The sequence below is a fragment of the Thunnus albacares genome, chromosome 8 (assembly GCF_914725855.1).
Source record: "Thunnus albacares chromosome 8, fThuAlb1.1, whole genome shotgun sequence".
NCBI lineage: Eukaryota > Metazoa > Chordata > Actinopteri > Scombriformes > Scombridae > Thunnus > Thunnus albacares.
In genome coordinates this window covers 4,513,841-4,536,120 of record NC_058113.1, presented here as the reverse complement: position 1 = coordinate 4,536,120, position 22,280 = coordinate 4,513,841, and the positions used below count along the sequence as shown (strand labels likewise).

The following is a 22,280-nucleotide window of genomic DNA, read 5'->3' as shown; positions in this document are numbered from 1 at the left end:
AAGTAATTGCTGAAATCTGGGAACATGGCGATGTTGCTACCACAAAATAGATCAAGTGTGGAAGCAGAGAAATGCCCCCAAGGATTTGAATTTTATAAGTAACTGAATACCTAATTGTGTAATTTAATCACTATTGAATATTGACTGTTAGAATTTACTGTAAATAACACAAAATCTGTCACATAGGAAAATTTAACTATTTAAATGTATTATCTTAAACTGCCCCATTGTTGAAATATCCAGTAGATATACTTCACAAACTTTTTTTTAAAGTATTGTTCAGTGTGCACAAATTCAAAAAGATAAGTGTTGGATTCAAAAAAGATTAAATTGGTCATTTTCATATGTACATAAAAATTCAAGGTCAAGTCAGAAATCAAGTTGATGGATGAGATTAAGACGCCAGAGTTCAAGATGAAAGATTCAAACTTAGGATAAATGTCGATAAACAATCGAGCCTGAATGGAATCAGTCAGACCTCTGCTGTCATCCAGGAAAGAGATGTTCAGATGAGCAACTGGAAACACTTTTCCCACAATATTCTATCCGAATTTGTGATTGAAAATTAGAGAAAAGCTTTTCAAACTGCAGAACTTGAAATTACCCTCTGAAAATGAGCATAATTCAAACCACATAAATTCAGACAGATGGTTTTTTGTTGTATTTAAATTTCAACATTAAGTATTTAATAGTGGTTAAATTTGACAACCAGTGTTGAAAAAAAGGTAATAATTTCTCAAAAATTGCTGAACTCAATTTGTCAGTCTCTCCCTCTATGGAAAAAAAAATCCTCAGTACTGACGACCTGCCTTCAGTAAGTCCGTTAAAAGTTAAATGTACTCAATGTCATACAGAGCTGTAGAGCAGCTTTACTGTTCCTTAACGTTCTATTTTCACTTTCAAAGCCTCTATTTCTTTGTAAAAGTGAAATCAAGGTTATTTAAGGAGGATTTGACAGATCACAATAAACTGAACATGGAGGACACTGCAGATGAAGCAAACAAGAGAAAACATTTCTGAGAATTATTGCTTTATAAAGATGGGTTGGGGCACGAAATGGGCACCTGAATACGTCGGTGTCTTATTAGTGCTTCTGCAGAAATGCTTGTAGATCTACAGAAAAAAAAAGAGATAAGACCCTATATAGGCTGCGCTGTCATTCTTGTAAAGTCAAAAAAGGGACAAAAGTGCAAATAAACTAATAACCCATAACTTAAAAGCATAAAATATCTACTTAACAATTAGACAAAAAGACATACACATAGGATTAAATCATAACCAAGCCAAAAGAATAAAACCACAAATAAAAGCACAAGAGTAAAAATCAAGATATGAATCCAGACATTCAGTGACAAACAGTTTTTAAGCAAAAACATGTGATTTAGAACACTTGAATGTTCAATCCTTGATAAATACATACCTTTAACTGTGAAAGACATATATGATTTATTTATTACCTACGTCACCCCTTTGCGAAGAATGTAGAAGATAAACATCATCCTCACCTTGAGAACACATTGTTCTTTGATTTCTTCTCTTCTGTTAAATGAATTCAGCCGGTGTACGCCTATATTGCCTTGTTTCGGGGCGAGTCATCATTCCAAAGGTGTCTGCTAAGCACAATATTGTGATGAATGGAACGCAGATGAAACCAGCAGGAGAGCTGTCGGGCCTGTCAGAGAGAAGCACGAACGCTGCCAGATGCCGAGCAGGTTTTCACCCCAGATGGGATCCAATCAAGGGCCATCACACACAGACAGACAGACAGACAGAGAGATAGTATGGAGGTGTCAGTTTGCCAGAAGATGAACCCAAAGAAACTGATAGATTATCTGTAACACATTCTTAGACTTTAATAATACATTTGAATAAAATGTAAAATGAATTAGAAAAGGATCAAATAATTTATGTTCCTTGCTTGGATGCTGTGGGACTGGAAGAAAAAAAATCGATTTAAATGGTTTTAGAGCTCAAATTAGCTTCTGTAGATACAGTTGACTGCATTTTCAAAATGCTCATTCACTATTTGATACAAGGTTGTACTTTTCTATAAAAATTTAGTTCCATTTCCACGAGGCAGAAGAAATAAATAAAAATTAGAAGAACGAAGTAGAAAATTCATGTTAAATATACAATCCCTCATCCAAAGCGCTTCTTGCATTCAGAATTTAATACCTTTGACTCAAATGCATCACCAAACAAGAACATTTACACTGGAGGATTCGGAAAAACCAAGGATTTCATTCAATAACAGCTTTTTGTAAATCATATTGCCATCATCTTAAATTTTATTTTTATTCTACAATATCTGCGCATTGCTACTGTGGCATGGTTAACTATGGTTAACTATGGTTAACTATGGTTAAGGGGGTTGGCGTTAAGGCATTGGTTAATGTTTGTAGGATGGTCGAACAGCGTCTCCTCCCCTCACACCTTTCCAAGGTCAGAATAGAGGTTCAACCCTCCACCACTCCGAACTCCACACCTTTAGTTTTCATCTCACTATACAAAGGGAACATTACTTCCTTCACTGGCACTAAACGTTGGCACTGGAGGTAAATCATGACTTGCAGAATCATTCAGTATGATTAGTAGAATAATTCCCAATATACTCTCTGACATTACTCACAATGCTAATCTTAACACAGGTCCTGCCAGGTTATCATAAATATCAAACTGACAAGATATGAGCTTTTCTTACAAAATCAGCTGTTGGCAACTTGCAACAGTGCACAGCCAAAACCTGCCAAAACCATCAAGAGAGTTGAAGATTAAATTGAGATGAGCAAAGAGATCTACCTGACTCACAGGTTCAGCATGTGGAGGCTGCTTGGAGATTTGTAGACCAGGAGGAGATCAATTCTGACATTTAGAGGAAGTCAAAGGAGACACTGGAGCTCCGGAGTAATATGGTTAGATTTTTTTTTAGGAGGGATGAGTTTTGAGAAAGGCCAGTCAAGGCTCTCTATGATAGTTCTTCCTGCAACAGATGGAAGCATTCAGTCAGAAACTACCACATTTTGATATGTACTGTATGTATTATAATGTGAAAGCTTTGCTGTGAGACATACACACAACTAGATCTCAACAGATTCAGAGTGAGCAGCTGAATACAAGACTTGCTGACCAAAAAAAAAAAAGAACTTCCTAGATTTGTTGGATCATCAAACACAATGGAAATTCATGAAAGCCTTTAAATAAGCCATTGCCCAAAAGCTTCCAAATCCTTGACTGCTTTCACCTTTTCTGAAACTGATTCATTTCTTCAAATAACTCACTTAAACTGAGCCTCTCTCTCAATTTCCATCTTCACCTTACACACACACACATACACACACACACACACACACACACACACACACACACACACACACACACACACACACACACAGCCTTTTCCAGCTCATAATCCCTCAGACTAGTTTTGATTGTTACTTAAATCTTTGTGCCCCCTCCCTCCGCCCCCAGAAAAACTCCCAAACCTTTGGCTCTGAAATGATCCAAATTGTGAGGTCAGTGGCTGGGTGGGTTTTCTTTTTTCCCCCATGTTCTGCACCTCTTTTCCTTCTTCCTTGCTGAAGTGTTTCTATCCATTATGCGCAGTGACATTCTTTGTCTGAAGGACACTGGCTTTCCGCCAAGAGCTTCCGCTGGGCCGGCCCAGCCGTTTAATTGAAACCGTAAAAGAACTTTCTTTTGGCACAAAAGCCCTTATGTGGGCTTTGTCGCAATTAGATTGACCAGAAAGGCCAGCGAACCTGATAAAAAGGGATTAGGAGAAATGTATTGCTGGGATATTATGTTGAGTGTGACACGGCAGCTTGTGGAAGAATTAGTAAAGGCCTGACCCGTCCTGGACTGGTCAGGCAGAAGGACAAACCAGTGATTAATGGAGTGGTCAAAGGCTACGCTTAAAACACAATTTCACAACAAGAGCTGTGGAACATTGTGAACACTGGTCCAACTCAGCAGCACAAGTGGTACAGTAAAGTACATCGCTCACCTACAGTCACACACAGCACTCTGAAACAGCCGGGTGGAACTTCATTATATGAAGTCACCCACTGTGAAGGTGCAGAGTTTACTCAACAAAGCTGCCCGCCAGACACAGAGCAGGAAGTGTGCCTGGACTTGTAGTTCTCTCCGGACAAACTAGACAGATTTGAAATGTTTTAAATCGTAGTTGGCTCATTGATCTTTAATTACAGCTCTTGGTTTGCCTTAGGGCTACGTAATTGCCAGCATAGATCCAAACAAATAACTCGTAACAGCACAATAACATGATTAATGTCATCATTAGAATGATAGAGGAGGAGTTAGACTGGTTTTATGGTGCTTTTTATATCAGGTTGAGTCAGGATTACAGGAAATACTATTAACTAAGTATTGAATACCAGTGAAGGAACATAACAAGGTACATTTATGCAAGTTCTGCACAGATATAGAATTTTTAGGAAGTGTTTTCTTTCATTAGTCTTTCTGAAAAAGTGAAACATGCTGCTAGGTTTACTGTCCATATTCTACATTTACATTTATTCATTTGGAAGACGCTGTTGTCCAAGTGACATAAAATGAGGTTCAATGCAAGCCACAGAGAAACCTTCAAGAATAAATGCTTCAACACTCAGGTCCATGTTCCACCCGACACAAGAGACACAAGGTTGCAGGTGCTTGAAGTAACATATAAAAAAATAGTAAATGACAAAATATTTATTTTATTTTGTTTTTGGAGAAAGATAGAGAAGGATGGGGAGATTGATTGAGAGACAAAGAGCATATCCTCTTGGAAGAGGTTAGTTGGTCATGATGAAGAGTTCATGCAGACTTCAGCTATTAGAATTCAAACCTGCCATGATTTTAATGAGGGTAAACAATTATTAATTTTTTAGCATGCAAAAAACTACAGCTCCCATGAAGTCTTACCAACATGGCAGTACACACAATATGTCAGGTAACTGTTGGTTTTTCCTGTATAAATATCCACCAACTCTCTTCTGTCATCCAACATCCACTGTTGAAAAAACTATTGTTACAGCCATGTCTGTACCTCCTCTGTTGAGCTGGTGACGTTTAACTGACAATGGTCTTGGGCTTGTAGGAAAAAGTGTTTGTTAATGGTTACAGACATATTTAAAAAAAAAAAAAAAAAAAAAAAAAATTAACATCCTAATAAAGAGTAAACTGCACAACATACTATTGAGCAAAATTATTTTCTAAGGCTGAAATTTTTGGCGTGGAATGGGTTTCCAGAATGTATTGCTGGACCTGTTGTAGACCATTAACCAGACATTTTTTATCATCATGTCAGGGATTTTAGTGCCATTAAATGGGACATTTTTACCGCATTTTACTGTTTTAACCCAAACCATGACCTTTCTCTAACCCTAACCAAGTGGTTTTTATGCCTAAACCTAACCCATTTTCACCCAAACCATGGGAAGGATTGGCATAACCTGCAAGCAAAATGAAAAAATATTCTTCCATTTTGAAACAATTTGATTCTGATCACTTAATCAATCATTACCAATGAGCATGCGTAATAATTCTGTACCAACAATAAACAAACTATTGGCATGGAGGAATCCGTACCAATAGCCACTGCCTTTTAAATCAGTAACATTTTTAATTCAGGATTTTTTGATGAATGATTTTTGCATTGTGGAATTGTGGCTACTAAAGGACATAAAGAACACTTCCTCCACCGTTGCTAAAGCTGTTGTCTATCTCTGACCAAATCTATGTATCAGTTTACACTATTATCTTCAATTTCCTAGAATGACTCAAAATAAAGAATTCTATTATCTAAATGGTGTTATTTTGCTTGTGGATATCTGATACCATTCATTGAGTTCACAGATCTCATCAGCTTGCCTCCAACAGATACAATCTTTACCACAATACTTCTATTGATAATTCCAGCGAACAGACCAGTTTATATAAAAATCAACCCATTAGAGAATCTGCTTACTGACATGTTACACTGAAACACTGCTTGAAGATCATTTTACTGTAAACCTACTTCACCATGACATGATTTCAGCTTTCATGCACAGTGGGCTGCTTCAAGGTGGATTAAGGCTTGCCGCTGTGAAACCAAAGTTATTCTCAGCTCCATCACGGCCCTGTCCTCAATACTAAAGCACTTTATAAATAGGCAACCAAATAGAGCACTGTTACGTCAGAGGACTGCCTTGTGTTTCACTGTGCAGTCACACTGAGTTTTTGTAAGAGGTTTGCTAAGATAATCACTGACTCTGTTTGGGATAATACAAGCACTTTATAGTTATGTTACTGAGTTTCATGTGATTTTTCATGGGTTTAATTTAGCAAATTTCAAACCTTCACATTTAATCACTGTATTTACTTGAAAGCTAATTATCCAGTTGTAAACACATTTTCCTGTTTCTGTCTTATTTGCTGCAGGTTAAGTCTTGGTGCGTGACCAGTTTGGCATCAGATAATCAGACTCAAAAGTGTGAACAGGGAAGAAAGCTGCTGTATGCAAACTGCCCTCCAGTGGACAGGCAGCGTGTACTGCACCCACGTAGCTTCTGTCCCAGTTAAACCTCCTCCACCACTGTTTCTTATCGTTAACCACCTTCACAATGACTGCAGTCATGTGTACAGTGGTAGCAGAGGAAATAAGTGCACTGCAAAGGAGAGGTGAGTATTCTCTGTCCACTACTTTAAATTCGAAAAAAGCCAGATCAATGGGCTCTATCTACATGATGAAAGCAGGCTAGACTCCATTTATTTCTGTGGCGTCATTGTGTCTGAAGCCCTCTTTGAACAAGTAAGTGTAACACTGTGGTGTCTCGTCAGTGGCTTGTTTCTGTCACCGCAGACAACTCACAGTGTGTCACTGAAGATGAGCTCCTGGACTGCAGCCTTCAGACTGTACTGTACTCCACTACTGTGTATGTGGGTGTGGAGGGTCAGCTGGTGTTGTGAATCAGGCCGCTGAAGTGTGAGACACGGCTTCTTCACAACACCAGGGTCCCTCCATACCACTTCCTGCTGGGATAGATGACACGTCTGCAGGTTTACAGTAATGTCTCCTTAAATAGATTACTAGTATGCATCAAATATATGCCAATTCAATAAATGCTGTAGTATAAACACAGAACAGAGTGTGTCCAAAGATGTTTAACTACCAATTTTTACTGTGCTATAATATTGTATGCTGTAAATATTTGTCCTGGTCTGAATTTACTCCATCATTCAGCAAGTCTATTATTTGGTCCTAAAAACCTCATTTTCTTTAAAAGAAATCTTCCAATGGAATGTCGTAATTGAATCTGTTGTCAGTACAGTGTCACTTGTTTCATAAACTTCCTAGAAATCAGAAGGGCTGCACTGAATGATTGTTTCCATTATGGATTAATCTGTCGATTGTTTCTACGATTGTTCGATTAGTTGTTCAGTCTATAAAATGTCAGAAAAAAGTGAAAAAAAATCTCAATTTCCCTGAGTCCAGTCTGACACCTACAGATTGCTTGTCTGACCAGCAATCCAAAACCCAAACATATTTCATTTACAATGATATAAAAAGGAGAAAAACAGTAAATCAACACATTGGAAAAACTGCAACTAGCAAAATCAAGAATAAGACTAGAATCAAGAATCAACTATAAATATTCTTAATTCTAGAAAATAACTGAAACAAATGGGTTTGTATTGGAAAATTGTGAAATAAGCTCACCACATCAGGAAGGCTTTTTCACTTATTTTAAGAAAACACATTGTTTTAGTTTTTATCAATAGACAAAATTATATTTTTCAGTGTAGTCTGGTCTGTTTAAATAAGTGAAACAATTCTGGCAGAATGGTGAGATGATTTCATGTAGATGTTTGGGTCCCTGTACTCTCCGTCCAAAGCTGTGTTCAATTTGTTGGATAATGGGATGCGTCTGTGTGGTATTTTGGTGACCAGCACAGAGCACACGGTGCACAGGTGGGAGGAAACATGCAGACAGGTGGGAGGTTCATTCAAATGAAGCAGTGCAAAGACAGTTGTTGTCTGTCTCTGGCACAATATCAATCGGCTACTGCTTTGGTGATTTTATTAACAAGAGCAAACTAAATACTTGCTGCAAATGTGCTACATTAATGGATTGATGCTTGAAATATAAGTAAGGTATTCCAATTAAACACTCTCCAAACAAAATCAGCACAGAAAATAACATTTAATGTGGTTAAAGCAGCAAAATAGCAGGTGCACATGGAGACGTCCACACAGTCTATGCGCCCAAGACCTACCATGCTGCACTTGTGCACTTAAATTAGGGCCCTAAGTATATTGGCACATCTGGCCGAGTGATGCTATCCAAGGTACTGAAAGGAGCATTGGGGGATTTAATTCTGGCGTGTGAAATTAACATTTAACCTTTTGTTTCTATCTATCTATCCATTCATCCATCCATTTCATATGTAGTAGAGGCAGATAATGTAGATATAGAGATAAAAAAACAAGTTGTTTTCTGCTTTTGGTTTAATTTGTATTCCTATTGCCAATTTGAAGACAAAAATGGGAAAAGCACATAGATTTCTGTTTTATTAATTCACATGAAAAACGAAAAAACAAAACAATTTGTTTATCCTGTTATCAAACAAGTTGAACACAGCTTTGGACGAAGTGTACGCGGACCTATTTGCCAACATTAAGTGAGTTATTTTCAGGATTTTCTATAACTGAAACTAGTACCACCTTATTCTGATTATTTAAAGGTACTGGCACTTGTTTCTAGAAAATTCATGAAACATACAAAATGAAGTGGGAGCATGTGGGATTATCTCACTAAAAGTGTAGACATTTTACTGATTTGAAGAAACATGCAGTTTTAGGGCCAAATATGAGACTGAATGACTTTCTTATTGAAACATTCACCTTGAATACAGTCCACTGTTGGATGCATGGGAAAGCAAAGAATAGACATATTTGTCTGAATGGGACTTTGTCTGGGGTGTGAGTGCTCTAACATCAGACAATGGCTGGATTCTGTCCATACATACGGCATCTGCTGGCAGCAGCACGTCTGTCTGTACAGCCACTGTCCATCTAGACTTTCAGTTTTGGCTCTGAAATGAGTCTGAGTGTTTGAATAGTCAAATAAATGTCACGACTGCGAAAACATCTGCGTGTCTTTGTCTCCTTATTAATACTCCCTAAAGAACCTTCACATACTTTCTCACATAATAAAAAGAGTCCACACATTGTTGCGTTGTAAGGATTTTACTACATGACACACTCACACAAAGACACAGCACATTACTGTCTGATATATGGACCATAAACAAATGCCACATATTCAAAGACAGTGATTGAAACAGCAAATTGAGCCAACTCCAGACACTTCGACCAATCAGAAGTAGTAGTAATATACTCTCTCACCATGTCAAAAATGATAGATAGATAGATAGATAGATAGATAGATAGATAGATAGATAGATAGATAGATAGATAGATAGATAGATAGATAGAAATTCCATTTTCATTGCTTCTCTTTTTAAGTACATTCATGTGTTACAATATAGGTTTTGTTTTAAAATACTTGAATAAAACAGACACCGCAGGGCCAGAGAGACAGAGAGGAAGGGAGGTGAGATGCTGATAAATAAAGAGAAGAGGACAATGGATGTGACAGAGATAAAGACACAGAAAATACAAAACTTGGCTTGTGTCAGCAAGAGCTCATTGCAGCTGGAATGATTGAGAAGGTCATGTAATAATGCCACGAAAAAATCACACACTGCTTTTCTTAATCTGAGCCACTTCATTCAGGTAGGCGATGAATAACTTGGTTCCCTCAATGTAATTGTACCTTGGAGAGAAAAAGAAGAAGAAAGACATGAATGTGAGGTTAACACTCACACTGTCAATTGTTTAAATGTCAGTATGAATTGTTCATAGCAACAGATGGGCACATTATCACTTTTATTTGGAAGTAAGTACGTGGAAAATAAATCTAGTCCCTGGTCCTCTGCTGCTGTCTGCAGCTAGTAAATGGTAGCTTTCACCTGATAATCCAAAGAGCAAACACAATAACCTTGTACAGCCTTGTTTTTGTTAGTTTTAGCTGTCTGCTGTGTCCTTTACTCTCGACAGTCAAATTGGTCATGAGATGTGTGAAATCAAATGAGGCTTTTCATTTTAATACTCACAGCTTTCCTGCTGAAATAATAGTCAGGTGTCTCTATATTTTATCCTGGTATCTTGCAATTGTGTGTTTTTTACATGTGGTAAATGTTAGAGGCTGGATTATCTCTGCCTCTATCCTTCAAGCCAGCTTCTCTCTTGTGTGCTGCTCTAATCTTTCCAACATCATCAATAGAAAATATGAACCGTTCTCGTTGCTTTCTGTTCATGTAAATGGAATAAAAAGAATAAGTCATGTGAAAACAATAAAACAAAAGAGTGGAGTCAGACCTGCTGATTTTCTCATTCTGGGAGTGCAGCCCGTCGTCATAGCCACCGATGGGCATCATGATGATGCTTTTCCCAGTCACATCCTGGAAGGTTCTGGCGATAGGGATGGTCCCACCCTCACGGATCAGATCGGGATCCTTATCGAAAACTGGAGAAAGGCAGACATTTTATCTTAGAGAGTAATGGACATGAACTCTCAGAATAAAACAGCTGGACATATGTATTATGTCCATGTGAATCACTGTATGTATCACATCACTTAGGCAAGATTTCCTAAAACACTAGTGTGTGTGTATGCTTGGACACCATAGACAAGTACTTTTCCAACACACTTGCTAAGCACAGTACAAAGGATTAAAAGCAAAATCAACAGAAGGCATAAAAAAAGAAATATAAAAGCATTGTAAGAGTCATAAAAGAAAGGCCAAAAGCAATAATAAAAAGCAACACCATAAAACCACCCCCATATAAATTTGGTTTTAAGCCAGTGAACCTCCTCAGGCAGAGGAGATTCAAAATCTGCGAACTCTCATGGCTGAGAAATAATCAAGTCTTGTTTAAAAAAATAAAAAATAAAAAAAACATCCAGGAACCTGCCAAAGAATCTCAGGCTACAGGCTAACAAGAGGTTAAAAGGTCAGTGATGCAGCTTCATGTGGGCTTGAAACAGTAGAGTAAAGTCTGAAATCATTGCGGAAACAAGAAGATCAATGTCTTTTGTTCTAGTAAGAACACTGTACTTCTCTGTCTTTGAGCAAAAATGTTACAGTCTGGTCAAGAGTAAATAAAAGCATGGCGTTAAAATCATTATTTCCTTCTGGCTGTACATTAGCAGCTGTACATTAACCACATGATGGTGAGTCAATATACTGTAATGGTGAATGATTGAAAAAAGGACTATTTCTGATTTGGATTTATTTAATAGTGAAACATCTGATTCGTATTGAAACATCTGTCTACAAGTTTAATATGGGAGACAGAATAGAGAATAGAGAGATAATATCAAGTATGTTGGTGGTGTAAGGTAAGGTGGAAACGTGACTGGAGAACAACAAGCGTCATACAACTAATCATGTGGGACACAGCGTATAATATTTAATAAGAATGAGGATGACTTGCATATCTGATTGTTTAAGTACTGCTCATATACATACAGTATGTGCACACATTTGTAATGTTTGGAGGTGGGGATTAACTGAAAGGTACTGCTACTGCTAGAGAGACTTTACTTTGCCTCCACTACATTTCAGAGAGAAATATAGTACACTAGAGATTCAACACAATTGTAATCTACCTGACAGTTGTGGTTGCAGCTAGTAAAATTTTATATTCATTATTTATTATATCTTATGAATATTATTTATATTCATAAAATACTCTAAGATAATAACATATTATTGTAGAAAATCTTGTTGAGCCAATATGTCAAATTTTCAGGACGTGACAAGAACAGCATTGCTCAATGACGGTGCATTTTGACAGGAGCATTTAATCAGCAGCGACAATATGACTCATTTTTGTGCATTTTTTCTTTACTACTGCATATGCGTTTATGTAAGTTGTTGAGTAGTGTTGGTTGAGTATTTTGTGTATTTTTGTAATTTCTTAAACTGATCACAACAACACAACTCTCTGTATAGAGTGTTTCTGGGTATGATATGTGTTGTACCTCTCTTGACAGCAGCCTTGCCAGCTTCATAAAGAGGTTGCTGAATGTCAGCTAGCCAAGGCTTGGCCCCAATCACCATAGTGACCTTCAGCTTGTTTGGACTCTTCCTCTTGGCAAACACTGAGTGAAGATAGTCTGTCACCTAAAGCAATGTACCAAGAAGATAAGAGTTGACAGTCCATAGGAAGAAATTATTAGCTTATATAAAAGACAGGTGATTTTTTTTCTTCAAAGCAGAGCTTTCACATCCTGTTTTACCTGTTTTTTGACCATAGCAGGGTCCATGTTGGGGACTTGTCTAATGGAGAACTTAGCAATAACCTTAGCAGGGATCACAGTCTTAGTGCCGGGGTCGGAGAAGGCCCCCTCGATGCCATGTATGGTGACAGTGGGGTAGCGCCACATGTGAGCCAACAGGTCCACCTACAGGAAACACCACAGATAGAAAATCAGCTGTCTTGTTGCATCCACCTTGCCTTACATTTCATTATTATGATTCTTTTCACGATTATACTCTCACCTTGTTGCTGTACATGAGCTGGCTCACACCAATCTCATTCTTGAAGTGGTCTAGGTCAAACTGGATGTCCTGATACATTTTCCATTCCTCATCAGAGAGGGGAGCCACGGCCTCCCTGATCCCAGGAATCAGGATCTTACCGCTGGGGCTGATCAGTGTGTCTGAAGAGAGGAGTTACAGATACAAGCCACCAATGTTATTTTTTAATGGGCCTCAGGTCACTCTTTCTAGAGGTCGCAGTGCAGGGTCAGGTACATAATAGATATGTGAGAGTAGTTTGATAAAATGCAAATTTGTTTAGGAATATGCAACTAAACTGAAATGATATGATGATTATGATAATAATAAGCGAGTGAGTGAACTTGTACTAGCTAAGAATGCACTCACCAAGAATGCCAATGATGTCAGTCATTGGTTCTACCACAGCACCTCCATAGACACCAGAATGTAAGTCCTGCTTAGGTCCTTCAACCTGCAAACACACCAGAGGAAACCATCTACATGAAACCGCCTATAAGAGCACACTGAGTGTGTATAAGTTAAGATTAAGGCACAACTTGTTTGATTTTTGATTCTTCTTTTTTTGGGGGGGGGGGGGGCGTTGCATATGTGTTCTGATACACAACCTCAGCAAAGAAGTAGCAGTTGCCCCTGGTGCCATAGGTGAGGGCAGGCTGTCTGCTGAGCCAGCTGCAGTCTGAGATGACGATGTAATCCACATCAGAAAAGAAGGTGTCTCTCTGGGCCAGGATCATGGCGTCCAGGCCGTTGGAGCCTGTCTCCTCCATGCCCTCCAGGACAAACTTTACATTCACTGGCAGCTCCTGGTGGACAAGAAAGAACAAGAGCTCTATTCCATTAGATCTGTTTGGCAGTAAGAGACAGTGACAACGAGTAGCTGCGATGGAGAATCTCATCTGAAAAGCAGCATATTTTTGGACTGACAAGCATGCCTTTTTGAAACTGTAATGGTGTTTCAACAGGCTTTGCGCACTCAAGAATCATGAGCCATTAGCTGCGTCTGAGGCTAGTCTTATCAACACCAACATAATTCCTTTTTCCCTTAATGCACCCAGCATCTGGCCAAGGCCTTTTGATATGCATATTCAACTGTTTTTTCACAAGACAAAGTGGCTGTGAGGATGGCGGGAACAGGCTGCTGCAGTGACTTTGCAAAAACGGCAGTGACTTTGCAAATCAGTTTGGCTGAATCTCAGCTCTTCTCTCTCGCTTGCCTGAGGGCACCCAGTTGTTCCTGCTAAATCTGTAGAGTATTTTACTCAACTAAAACAGTCTGCTCAAATAAATGGCAGCTATCTTTTGGGTGAAGCATCTCTCTATGTTTCCCCTCTATATATTTAAAGCATTTTCAAGACCAAGATGATTCGGAAATAAATGCTCTCATCTGTCCTTTGGTGTAATTTAAGGTCTACGTTTTGCTTCCCTTACACTCCCTTATACACTTGATTTTATTCATCTGTGGCATGAAAATATATCCAATATAACAGTGGTATTGTGGACATTCTCTCACCATGTTGAGGCTCTGGTAAGCCTCCACAGCATGGATCCAGGCTAAAACTGGAGCTTTGTTGTCTGACGCTCCTCTTCCATACAGGTTCCCTAAAGGCACAATGACACAAGAATAATTATATTTATCTTACAGATATAGCCTTCACAGTGGACTCACTTTTTAAAATAATTACTGTACGGCTGCTATACTGTGTCTATAAATCAGAGTAGGGCAGAGGTTATGTTACTATGGATCTAATGTAATGCACCCAGCTAGTGGGTTTTAAAGGACTAGTGTGTAAGATTTAGTGGCATCTAGTGGTGAAGTTGCAGACTGCAACCAACTGAATACCCCTCCCCTCCCCTTCCAAGCATGTAAGAGAACCTACTGTGGCTGCAAAACTCACAAAAAATGCAAAAGTCCCTCTCTAGAGCCTGTATTTGGTTTGTCTGTTCTGGGCTACTGCAGAAACATGGCAGTGCAACACGGCGGGCTCTCTGGAAGGGGAACCACTCTCTATGCTCTCTATGCTCACTATAGAGAGCATAGAGAGCTCATTCCAAGGAAATGGAAACATAAAGATTCTTATTTCAACAGGATTATACACTAATTAAAACACACTTATGAATATTACATTCCATTTCTGCCAAGTCTGTTCTGCTAGATGCCACTAAATTTTACACACTGCTCCTTTAAGACCAGTGTACCTCTGTGGGTTAAGCACATAATGTGAAACCAAGAACCAGAGTTGACTGCACTGTAACTGCATGTTTATCATTTTTTGCCTGCAATAAATGTGCATGTGATCATGGGCTCCTGTTCACCTGATATGACAGAGACTTTGCAGAGGTTCCTGCAAGGCTGCAGTATAAACAGCATGACAGGCATGCTGTGACATTTCATTTTTTCTATGCCGTTTATTCACTCACTCAATTGTTCAGTAGCATTATTGTAAACTATATATCCACTGAATGGTGTAATCTGGTCCTGCAACTGGCTAGATTAAACATTTCATAGTTTAGATGAGTTTGACCGTTTAACCGTCACTTGAGTGTTTAAAGGCGGTTTTACTGTCTTTTCAACTCTGCTAATAATCAAACTGGGGGGAAACATTATATATTTCCATTTTTCGCATGATAATGATAAACATTTTCACAAAATATCAGTAGAGGCCCTTCAAGCGTACCAGTCAAACCCTCATTGCTGTGATCAACACTGAGCACAGCACTAACCTTATACTGGAGGTATTAAAAGCTGTTACCATTGATTTCAGTCAGGTTGTAGGGATCTGTTGCCCAGCCGTCCTCTAGCTTTGCTGGCTGGACGTCCACATGACCATAGACACACAGTGTGTGTTTGTTGGGGTCACTGCCAAACTGAGCTGTCACCACTTTAGGCAACGCTAACATCTGCCCATCAGGAAGCTGCAGACACCAAAGGAGAGTTAACATCAGTCTGAACTGTTGTGCTGTTAAATATCTTTGTATCTTCTATTTGTCTGTCATTTAGATTTTAAAGTTTCTCAACTTCTGTGGAACCATAAAGCACAGCGAAGTCCAGTGCCAAATTAGCTATACACTCTGCACTATCTCAATCTGTGTGTATATTTTTTAAATATCAATGATCTACAGAGTGTGTAACAGCATACAATAATCTTACAGGCATAGAGAAGTGTATTTCAGAAGTTCTGCTCTCTGAAATACACTTCGATATAGTTTGATGTCAAAAGGTCGTCAGCTATTGTTTTAACCTTTCGCTGAGACAATAAAATGCAATAACAGTTCACACAATGTTTGTCCTAATTACTGGTAAGAAACTTAGGATGCTGACCCCTAGTTTGACCTCAAATACACTTTAAATTTAATGAGTGTGGAAAGCAGCTTTGATGTGTTTCAGTCAGTAATGAGGAGGCTGAGTTCGTCCCAACCGCTCCGCAGTCTTTTTGAAGTTAGCAGCTCATTTGCCACTGTCACCCTCCCTGATGAGCCAACCTCTCTGTTTGAAATACATCATATTTACTGACCAATTAGGGTGATGATTATATACAAAGCTCTAATATGTCAGTATTGCAGCATTTATGAAAGGCTGGGAGAGACGGCTCTGTCACTGACTTCTTGTTCTCCGATGTCCACCAGCTCTACGTTTCCTCCCATCAGCCTCAGTTTCTGAGCCACCATCTCCATCATGCGGTGTAAGTCCGGTCTCTTCAAGACATTGCTGGAGTCGCTTTCGATTGCAATCCAGTCCCGTAGAGCCTAACACACACACACACACACACACACACACACCATTCAAAACATAATGTCACTGTTATTAAACTCAGTCTAATCCATCTTCTGTATTGTAAAATATACTGAAGCATTACTGCTGCAGTAGGGCACAATAAAGACCTTTGTTTTCCTGCACAGTGGAAATATGAAAGTGATATTAAAATTGATTACTCTTGCATTGAACATTTAGGAGTTATGTTCCCCCACCACTGTTGACTAATCATATTAATAAACCTACAGTTACAAATAGTCACAAATGAGTGTTAAGGATTTAAGGATTTCCATTTTGCATCAACTTTGTTTATGTCACATAACCAAGTGGTTTAGATTTCCCAAATGTCTAATAGCCATAATCCAAAAAACCCACACAATGTGTGCAAACTTTTAAGGGAATTTATCAACTTTGTTGGAGAAATTAAAGACTGGAAAGTTAAAAACTTCACCTTGTGTCCAAAAGTACTGACATGAATTGATTTCTGCTACGCACTGGGAACAAAGTTTTAACAACCTGAAATGTCAGACCAATTAGGAAAAGTCTTCTGCTTCAATATCTTGAAACACAGCAAATGTGAGTGTTGAATAATATCTTCTTGATACCATATATATAAACTGTATTTACAAGTCTTGTAATGACCTGGTTCTGTTTATCGTTGCAACACAGTTCCTATTTTGTTTAATTTTTTTTTAATCTAACTTTGTGTCAGGAACAGAGTAATTTTTTCACAAAAAAACTGACAGAAAAACATTGCACATGAAAACAAGTTAACCCTGTACCTGCTGCACATTGGTTTACCATAATTACTATATTTTAGCTTGCTTTACTCATTTATTTTGTGTAATTAATGTGTACAAGACACAGTGGCTAAAACTTGAAGTTGCTTGACAAAAATACATCATAAATATAATAAATAAACAAGCTAGACTCCAGCATGTCCTGTGCATGGGTACTTGAAAGTGATGCTAAAAGAAAAAAAAAAAACATCATACCTCTACATAGTCCTCTTGATGGCTGTCAACATACTGCGCCAGCTCCGTATACTGGAAAGCATGGATGCTGGAAATGACCAGCAAGATGGAGGGCAGCACCGGAAGATTCATCTTTTGAAAGAGTTGGATTTGTGCAGGTTTTAATGAAAAAGGTTTTCATACTGCACGAGGCTATTACTTATGGTTTCCATTTTAAGAATACTCCCAGTGCTGCAGCCAAGATTTCAGAAATACTGAGGAGTCCAAATTCCCCCAGTCACACACCAACCACCTAAGAAATTTTTGACTAGCCAGCAAAGAAAGCCTGAAAATTGTTTTTCTTTAAGTTCATTCATTTATTTAACTGTTAATTTGTATCTTCAGTCTTAATGCTGTTTCAAAGACTTTCAATTTAAAATTCTTCAAATTCTACCAGAATATAATTCTCATAGAGAAATATTGAATTCCTTATGATAGTTTTGGTCTAAAAAAGTCAAATTTAAAATATTTAGTCTAATCAGAAACAGCCGTCAAAAATCAGCAAGCACCATTTGTGTGTAATTATGGGATGTAAACACCCCTCCCTACCCCCAAATAATTGCAATAAATAAAATTGAACACACATCAACAGAGAATCCAGTATATCACACTCACCTGGGAATCTTTTCAAAGTGGATGACCTTTTGTCCTTCTCTCTGCTGGTGTTGTGTGTAACCGTCTCCTCAGGCAGTGGACTGTGGCCCCGTGTTGCTGCCTGGACATTTATATACCCTCCCTCCATATCACACTCCTACTGAGCCCCGGGGTCACACAGTCAAACATTTCCTGACACAGTGCCAAGGCAGCTGACATATTAAATTTTTCTTGCTGACAGGCATAAGAATTGCACTCAATCTATTGATCCTGCTCCAAGAATTCACACCGGGGTACAACAGGAACAAAAGCAGCATGTTGAAATGAACACATTCCTGTTGTTTGTGTTTTGGAATTTCCAAGCAAACCCCCAGTTACACAAAGGTAGAGTGGCTTTTCTTGTTCCATATTAGGCAGGTGTCCCATTGTGTTGAACTTAATGTTGAGCTTGTTGTAAGCATTCCTAGTTGACACACAGCCAATATTAGATTATTACCCTATGCTAGGTTTGTCTGAAAATATTTAATCCAATCACCTCTTCATGTTCATTGGATAAATTGTCCTTGGTAAAAACTTCCTGTCTCTTTCTGTGTGTCCCAGCGTGAGACAGGACAGGAGCCTAAGGATCTGACAAACTCACATGAAAATTAAACTTACAGGGGGTCAAAAAGCCCCAAAGCCCATAGCTGGCAACTGGAACTTTTTCCCCACATGCATGTGTTTAAGTTTGTGTGTGCATGCATGCAGTACAGTATTCCACTTTCATGGAGTTGGGGACTTTTTAATTTCAAGAAACATATGAAAGAGTTAGACAGCAGAGATTATAGTTAAAAAGTTTAAAATAATTATGTCAGAAGATTGTATTGGTGAATTTCATATAATAATATATATGAGAAACTAGGTTACCTATGCTGCTGTTGGTAAATTTTCATGAGAGCTATAGTTTTTTGTATGCCTACAAAATAACTGGTGTTTAATTCTGTTAAAGTCATGAAAGTTAAGGTCATGAGGAACAGCTAAAGAGCTAGAGACTTCCTTCAGCAGATGGTAGAGACAAAAAACAGAGCTAAAATAAACTTAAATTTATCAGGTGGCTACAAAGACAACTCAGCTCTCTGCTGATGTGTAATTGTGTTGAAGAAAATCATTCAGGTCCAGTTCAGAAGTTTGCTGTAGTGGTGTGAGTTTAATGAAGCATGCCGGCACACTGGTGAACTCATAGACACAGAGAGGATCTGAGCCAGTGAGAACAATGACAGTGAAGCACTTTTATGCAGTAAAACAAAAACATATAGTAAGTATTAGTAATCAGTGGGTATTGTAAGGTAGTGATCAGACAGGATGTAAATACAGCTGGAAACAAAAGGAAAAGAAGGGGTGGCATTTGCTTTCACCTTAGCACGCAGTTGGCAAATGACAAGATCAAGGGACCAAAGCAGGAGAGCGCAGACGACCCAGACGTCACTCGGTTAGTAAGTCTGTGCTGCCCAAATATTTATTTCTTCATAACCACAATCACGACTCTGCACTCTGCTAGATGTGTAAATAAGCAACTGTTTGCTAACATGTTTGCCATATCAGCTTATAAGGTTAAACTATGTCAGTGCTGTTAACGCTGAACCCATGTGGTCAAAAAATCAATGATTTCAGGTTTAAAGTGCAAGTTTCTCTAACTAGAGGACTCTCATGGATTGGTTGAATAGGAAGGCAGCATCCTTGAGAATTATTCACATCACAGCAGATGGAGAAAAAAAAAACTGAAAGACAATTACAATAAGCATTGTGATTTTCATCTGACATGTACAAAACAGAGTCGACTATGTATACTAAAGTGATGATGATGATTTTTTTTTTACAGTAAAGTAAGCAAAACCATTACCCACACCATAAAGAGGTACTTCAGCAATTTATTGCGGTACTTTCACAAAGTTGGGTGTCTTGCAAGAGACAGATTTGAAAAAGGATGGTCAAAAGCTTTTAATTGTTGGCCGAACAGTGACCCTGTGTTTACTGAGGAACAAAGGTAGGAAGGTGTATTGTCATGGATACTGTAGGCCTCAGAAGACTGTCTCAGCTGCCATTCACCAGCAAACGTCGATGGTGGAGGCTTGTTTATAGCCTCATGTGTCTCCATCTGCCATCGACGGACAGAATTCACCCACCCTATGTCACCCTTATGTTTTGGAGTCAACACATGCTAACAGTTTTGTACAAGTATTAGTATTAAGTGTACGTATTCTCCCAAGCAATTTAGGTGCACTGCAGGTGAACACTGTTATGGAATTTTCCATCTTCAGGTGTTACAGGTTGGAGTGACATTGGGTCAAGACGAAGCCTTGAGGTCACGCTGTAATTCTTAATCTCTCCTCGAGACGTCAGTTGTCTGTGATGTTTCAGTGAAAGTAGAAACCTCTCTGATAAAGAGTATATCAGCATTTCCATGGTTACCAAGGTCAGAGGAGGCTTCCCTAAACAACACAGATGGGTGGATGACACAGTCAGACGCTCAAATCAAAACTGCTGAAATTACATGCAACATGACTTAAACAGTCACGGGTAAAGTGCAGTTCCTTGTTTGGAAACTAGTGAACCAATCAGACAAATTTTTCATATTGTAGGCTGATGAAGACTAGGACTCGGACCTTCAGAGGGCAGAACAGAAAGAGACAGCATTGCAGCAAAACACTCTGGTGTTCACTGTTTTTGGTTCTCCACTTGGCCAAATGCTTTCAATAAACATTTTCAGCATTAAGACATCAAAAGTCTCATGTGCGCCTTTCTCCACTGCTGACCATCGCTCAAAATATACACAACATATGCAAGCTTACCTTTTTTCAGCTATTTGTATGGCACACACTCTTGTTCACTCTCTCATTCCTTCTTTCCCTCTTCCTCTCCTACACACTTACTCACCCCTCACCAAACACACACACACTCTTCCTTAATAGGCAATATTTTTTTAGTTTTTTATCAGAAGTATTTATCTATTATCACTCATGTGATAATATGCAATTGTAATTTAATATGTGATTCTTTAAAAAAAAAAGCCTTCGATTAAATCTGGCACAACAGCCTTTTTTTTTTAAATTGACTGAAAGTAGTATCAGAGGAAAATTATACAATCTGACAAAATCAATGTATAGTAGCATGAAATGCTCAATTAAGACTGTAAAAAAGAAAACAGAATCTTTCTTCCAGAGATGTGGAGTAAGACATGGCTGTAACCTTAGTCCCACACTATTTAATATATATATTAGTGAATTGGCAAAACAAATAGAGATTTCCCTTGCAAATGGACTGAAACTACAAGACACTGAAATAAAGTGTCTCCTTTAGGCTGATGACCTGGTCCTGCTGTCCCTAACAAAAGAGGGGTTACAGCAACATTTATCAGAATTGGAAAAATGCTGTAAAACCTGGGCCCTGACAGTCAATCAACCCAATACCAAAGTGCTCATTTTTCAGAAAAGATCTAGACTCCAGAGAAACAATACCAGTTTCACAATTGGAAACAACTCTGTCGAACAAACAAATCATTATACATATTTAGGACTAAAAATTTAAAACACAGGAAATTTTATCTTGGCTGTGAATTAATTAAAAGACAAAGCAAAAAGAGCTTTCTATGCCTTTAAGAGATCAATAAACACTTAACTACCAATTACAACCTGTCTCAAAATATTCAAATCAATCATAGAACCCATTGCATTATATGGCAGCGAGGTGCAGGGTACACAAACTCAACAACACTGGACAAAATGAGACAAACATCCCATTGAAATCCTGCATGCAGAGTTCTGCAAAAGTTTCTCCAGGTGCAGAGGAGAGCTCCCAACTCTGTATGCGGAGCTGAGTTAGGCCGATATCTTCTACTGTTAAATATTCAAAAATGAGCCCTATATTTCTAGAATCATATTAAAACAAGCGACGCTGCTGTTACCAATATTCCAAAGGAGATACAGCACTAAAGACGCTAACAACAGTTTTTTTTGTTGTTGTTTTTTTGTTTGTTTTTTGTTTTAAAGACAAGAAGAAAACTTAAAGGATCCTTGCTGGTAACATAATCCACACATGCTGGAGCCTCTCTATGCACTCTGGACTCAAGAAGCAATGGCATATGACTGGGGGTCACTCATCAGGATGGGCAGATGGTAAGCTAACCCCCCCTGCCGACTCTGCTACGAGGCCAGTCCAGGTTTTCAAACATAAACATCAGATTAAACATCAAATAAGACCATCTATACATCCATCTCAAAATTGAAGGAAACGGTCCCGGCCACATGGAT

At 38.5% G+C, this 22,280-nt stretch overlaps 1 protein-coding gene across 1 annotated transcript; it reads right to left on the bottom strand.

Annotated features, from left to right (window-relative positions):
* Nucleotides 1-9,216: 9,216 nt before the first annotated feature.
* On the bottom strand, nucleotides 9,217-18,088 carry cndp1 (carnosine dipeptidase 1). The gene is made up of 12 exons (XM_044359289.1): nucleotides 18,016-18,088; nucleotides 17,383-17,493; nucleotides 16,237-16,380; nucleotides 15,387-15,549; nucleotides 14,147-14,235; nucleotides 13,242-13,439; nucleotides 13,003-13,087; nucleotides 12,616-12,776; nucleotides 12,354-12,518; nucleotides 12,096-12,237; nucleotides 10,427-10,574; nucleotides 9,217-9,821 (listed from the first exon to the last, which is right to left on the bottom strand). The coding sequence occupies exons 2-12, from the start codon at nucleotides 17,491-17,493 to the stop codon at nucleotides 9,743-9,745; spliced, it is 1,485 nt and encodes a 494-aa protein (XP_044215224.1). The 5' UTR covers nucleotides 18,016-18,088; the 3' UTR covers nucleotides 9,217-9,742.
* Between the last annotated feature and the right edge of the window lie 4,192 nt (nucleotides 18,089-22,280).

Excerpts from the sequence above, each read along its gene's own strand:
- cndp1 (XM_044359289.1), bottom strand. The coding sequence starts at position 17,493 with ATGAATCTTCCGGTGCTGCCCTCCATCTTGCTGGTCATTTCCAGCATC. Across the intron at positions 13,088-13,241 it reads ACTGCTACTTCTTTGCTGAG|GTTGAAGGACCTAAGCAGGA; the intron begins GTTGTGTATCAG and ends GTGTGTTTGCAG. Across the intron at positions 10,575-12,095 it reads CAAGGCTGCTGTCAAGAGAG|TTTTCGATAAGGATCCCGAT; the intron begins GTACAACACATA and ends GCCTTTCTCCAG.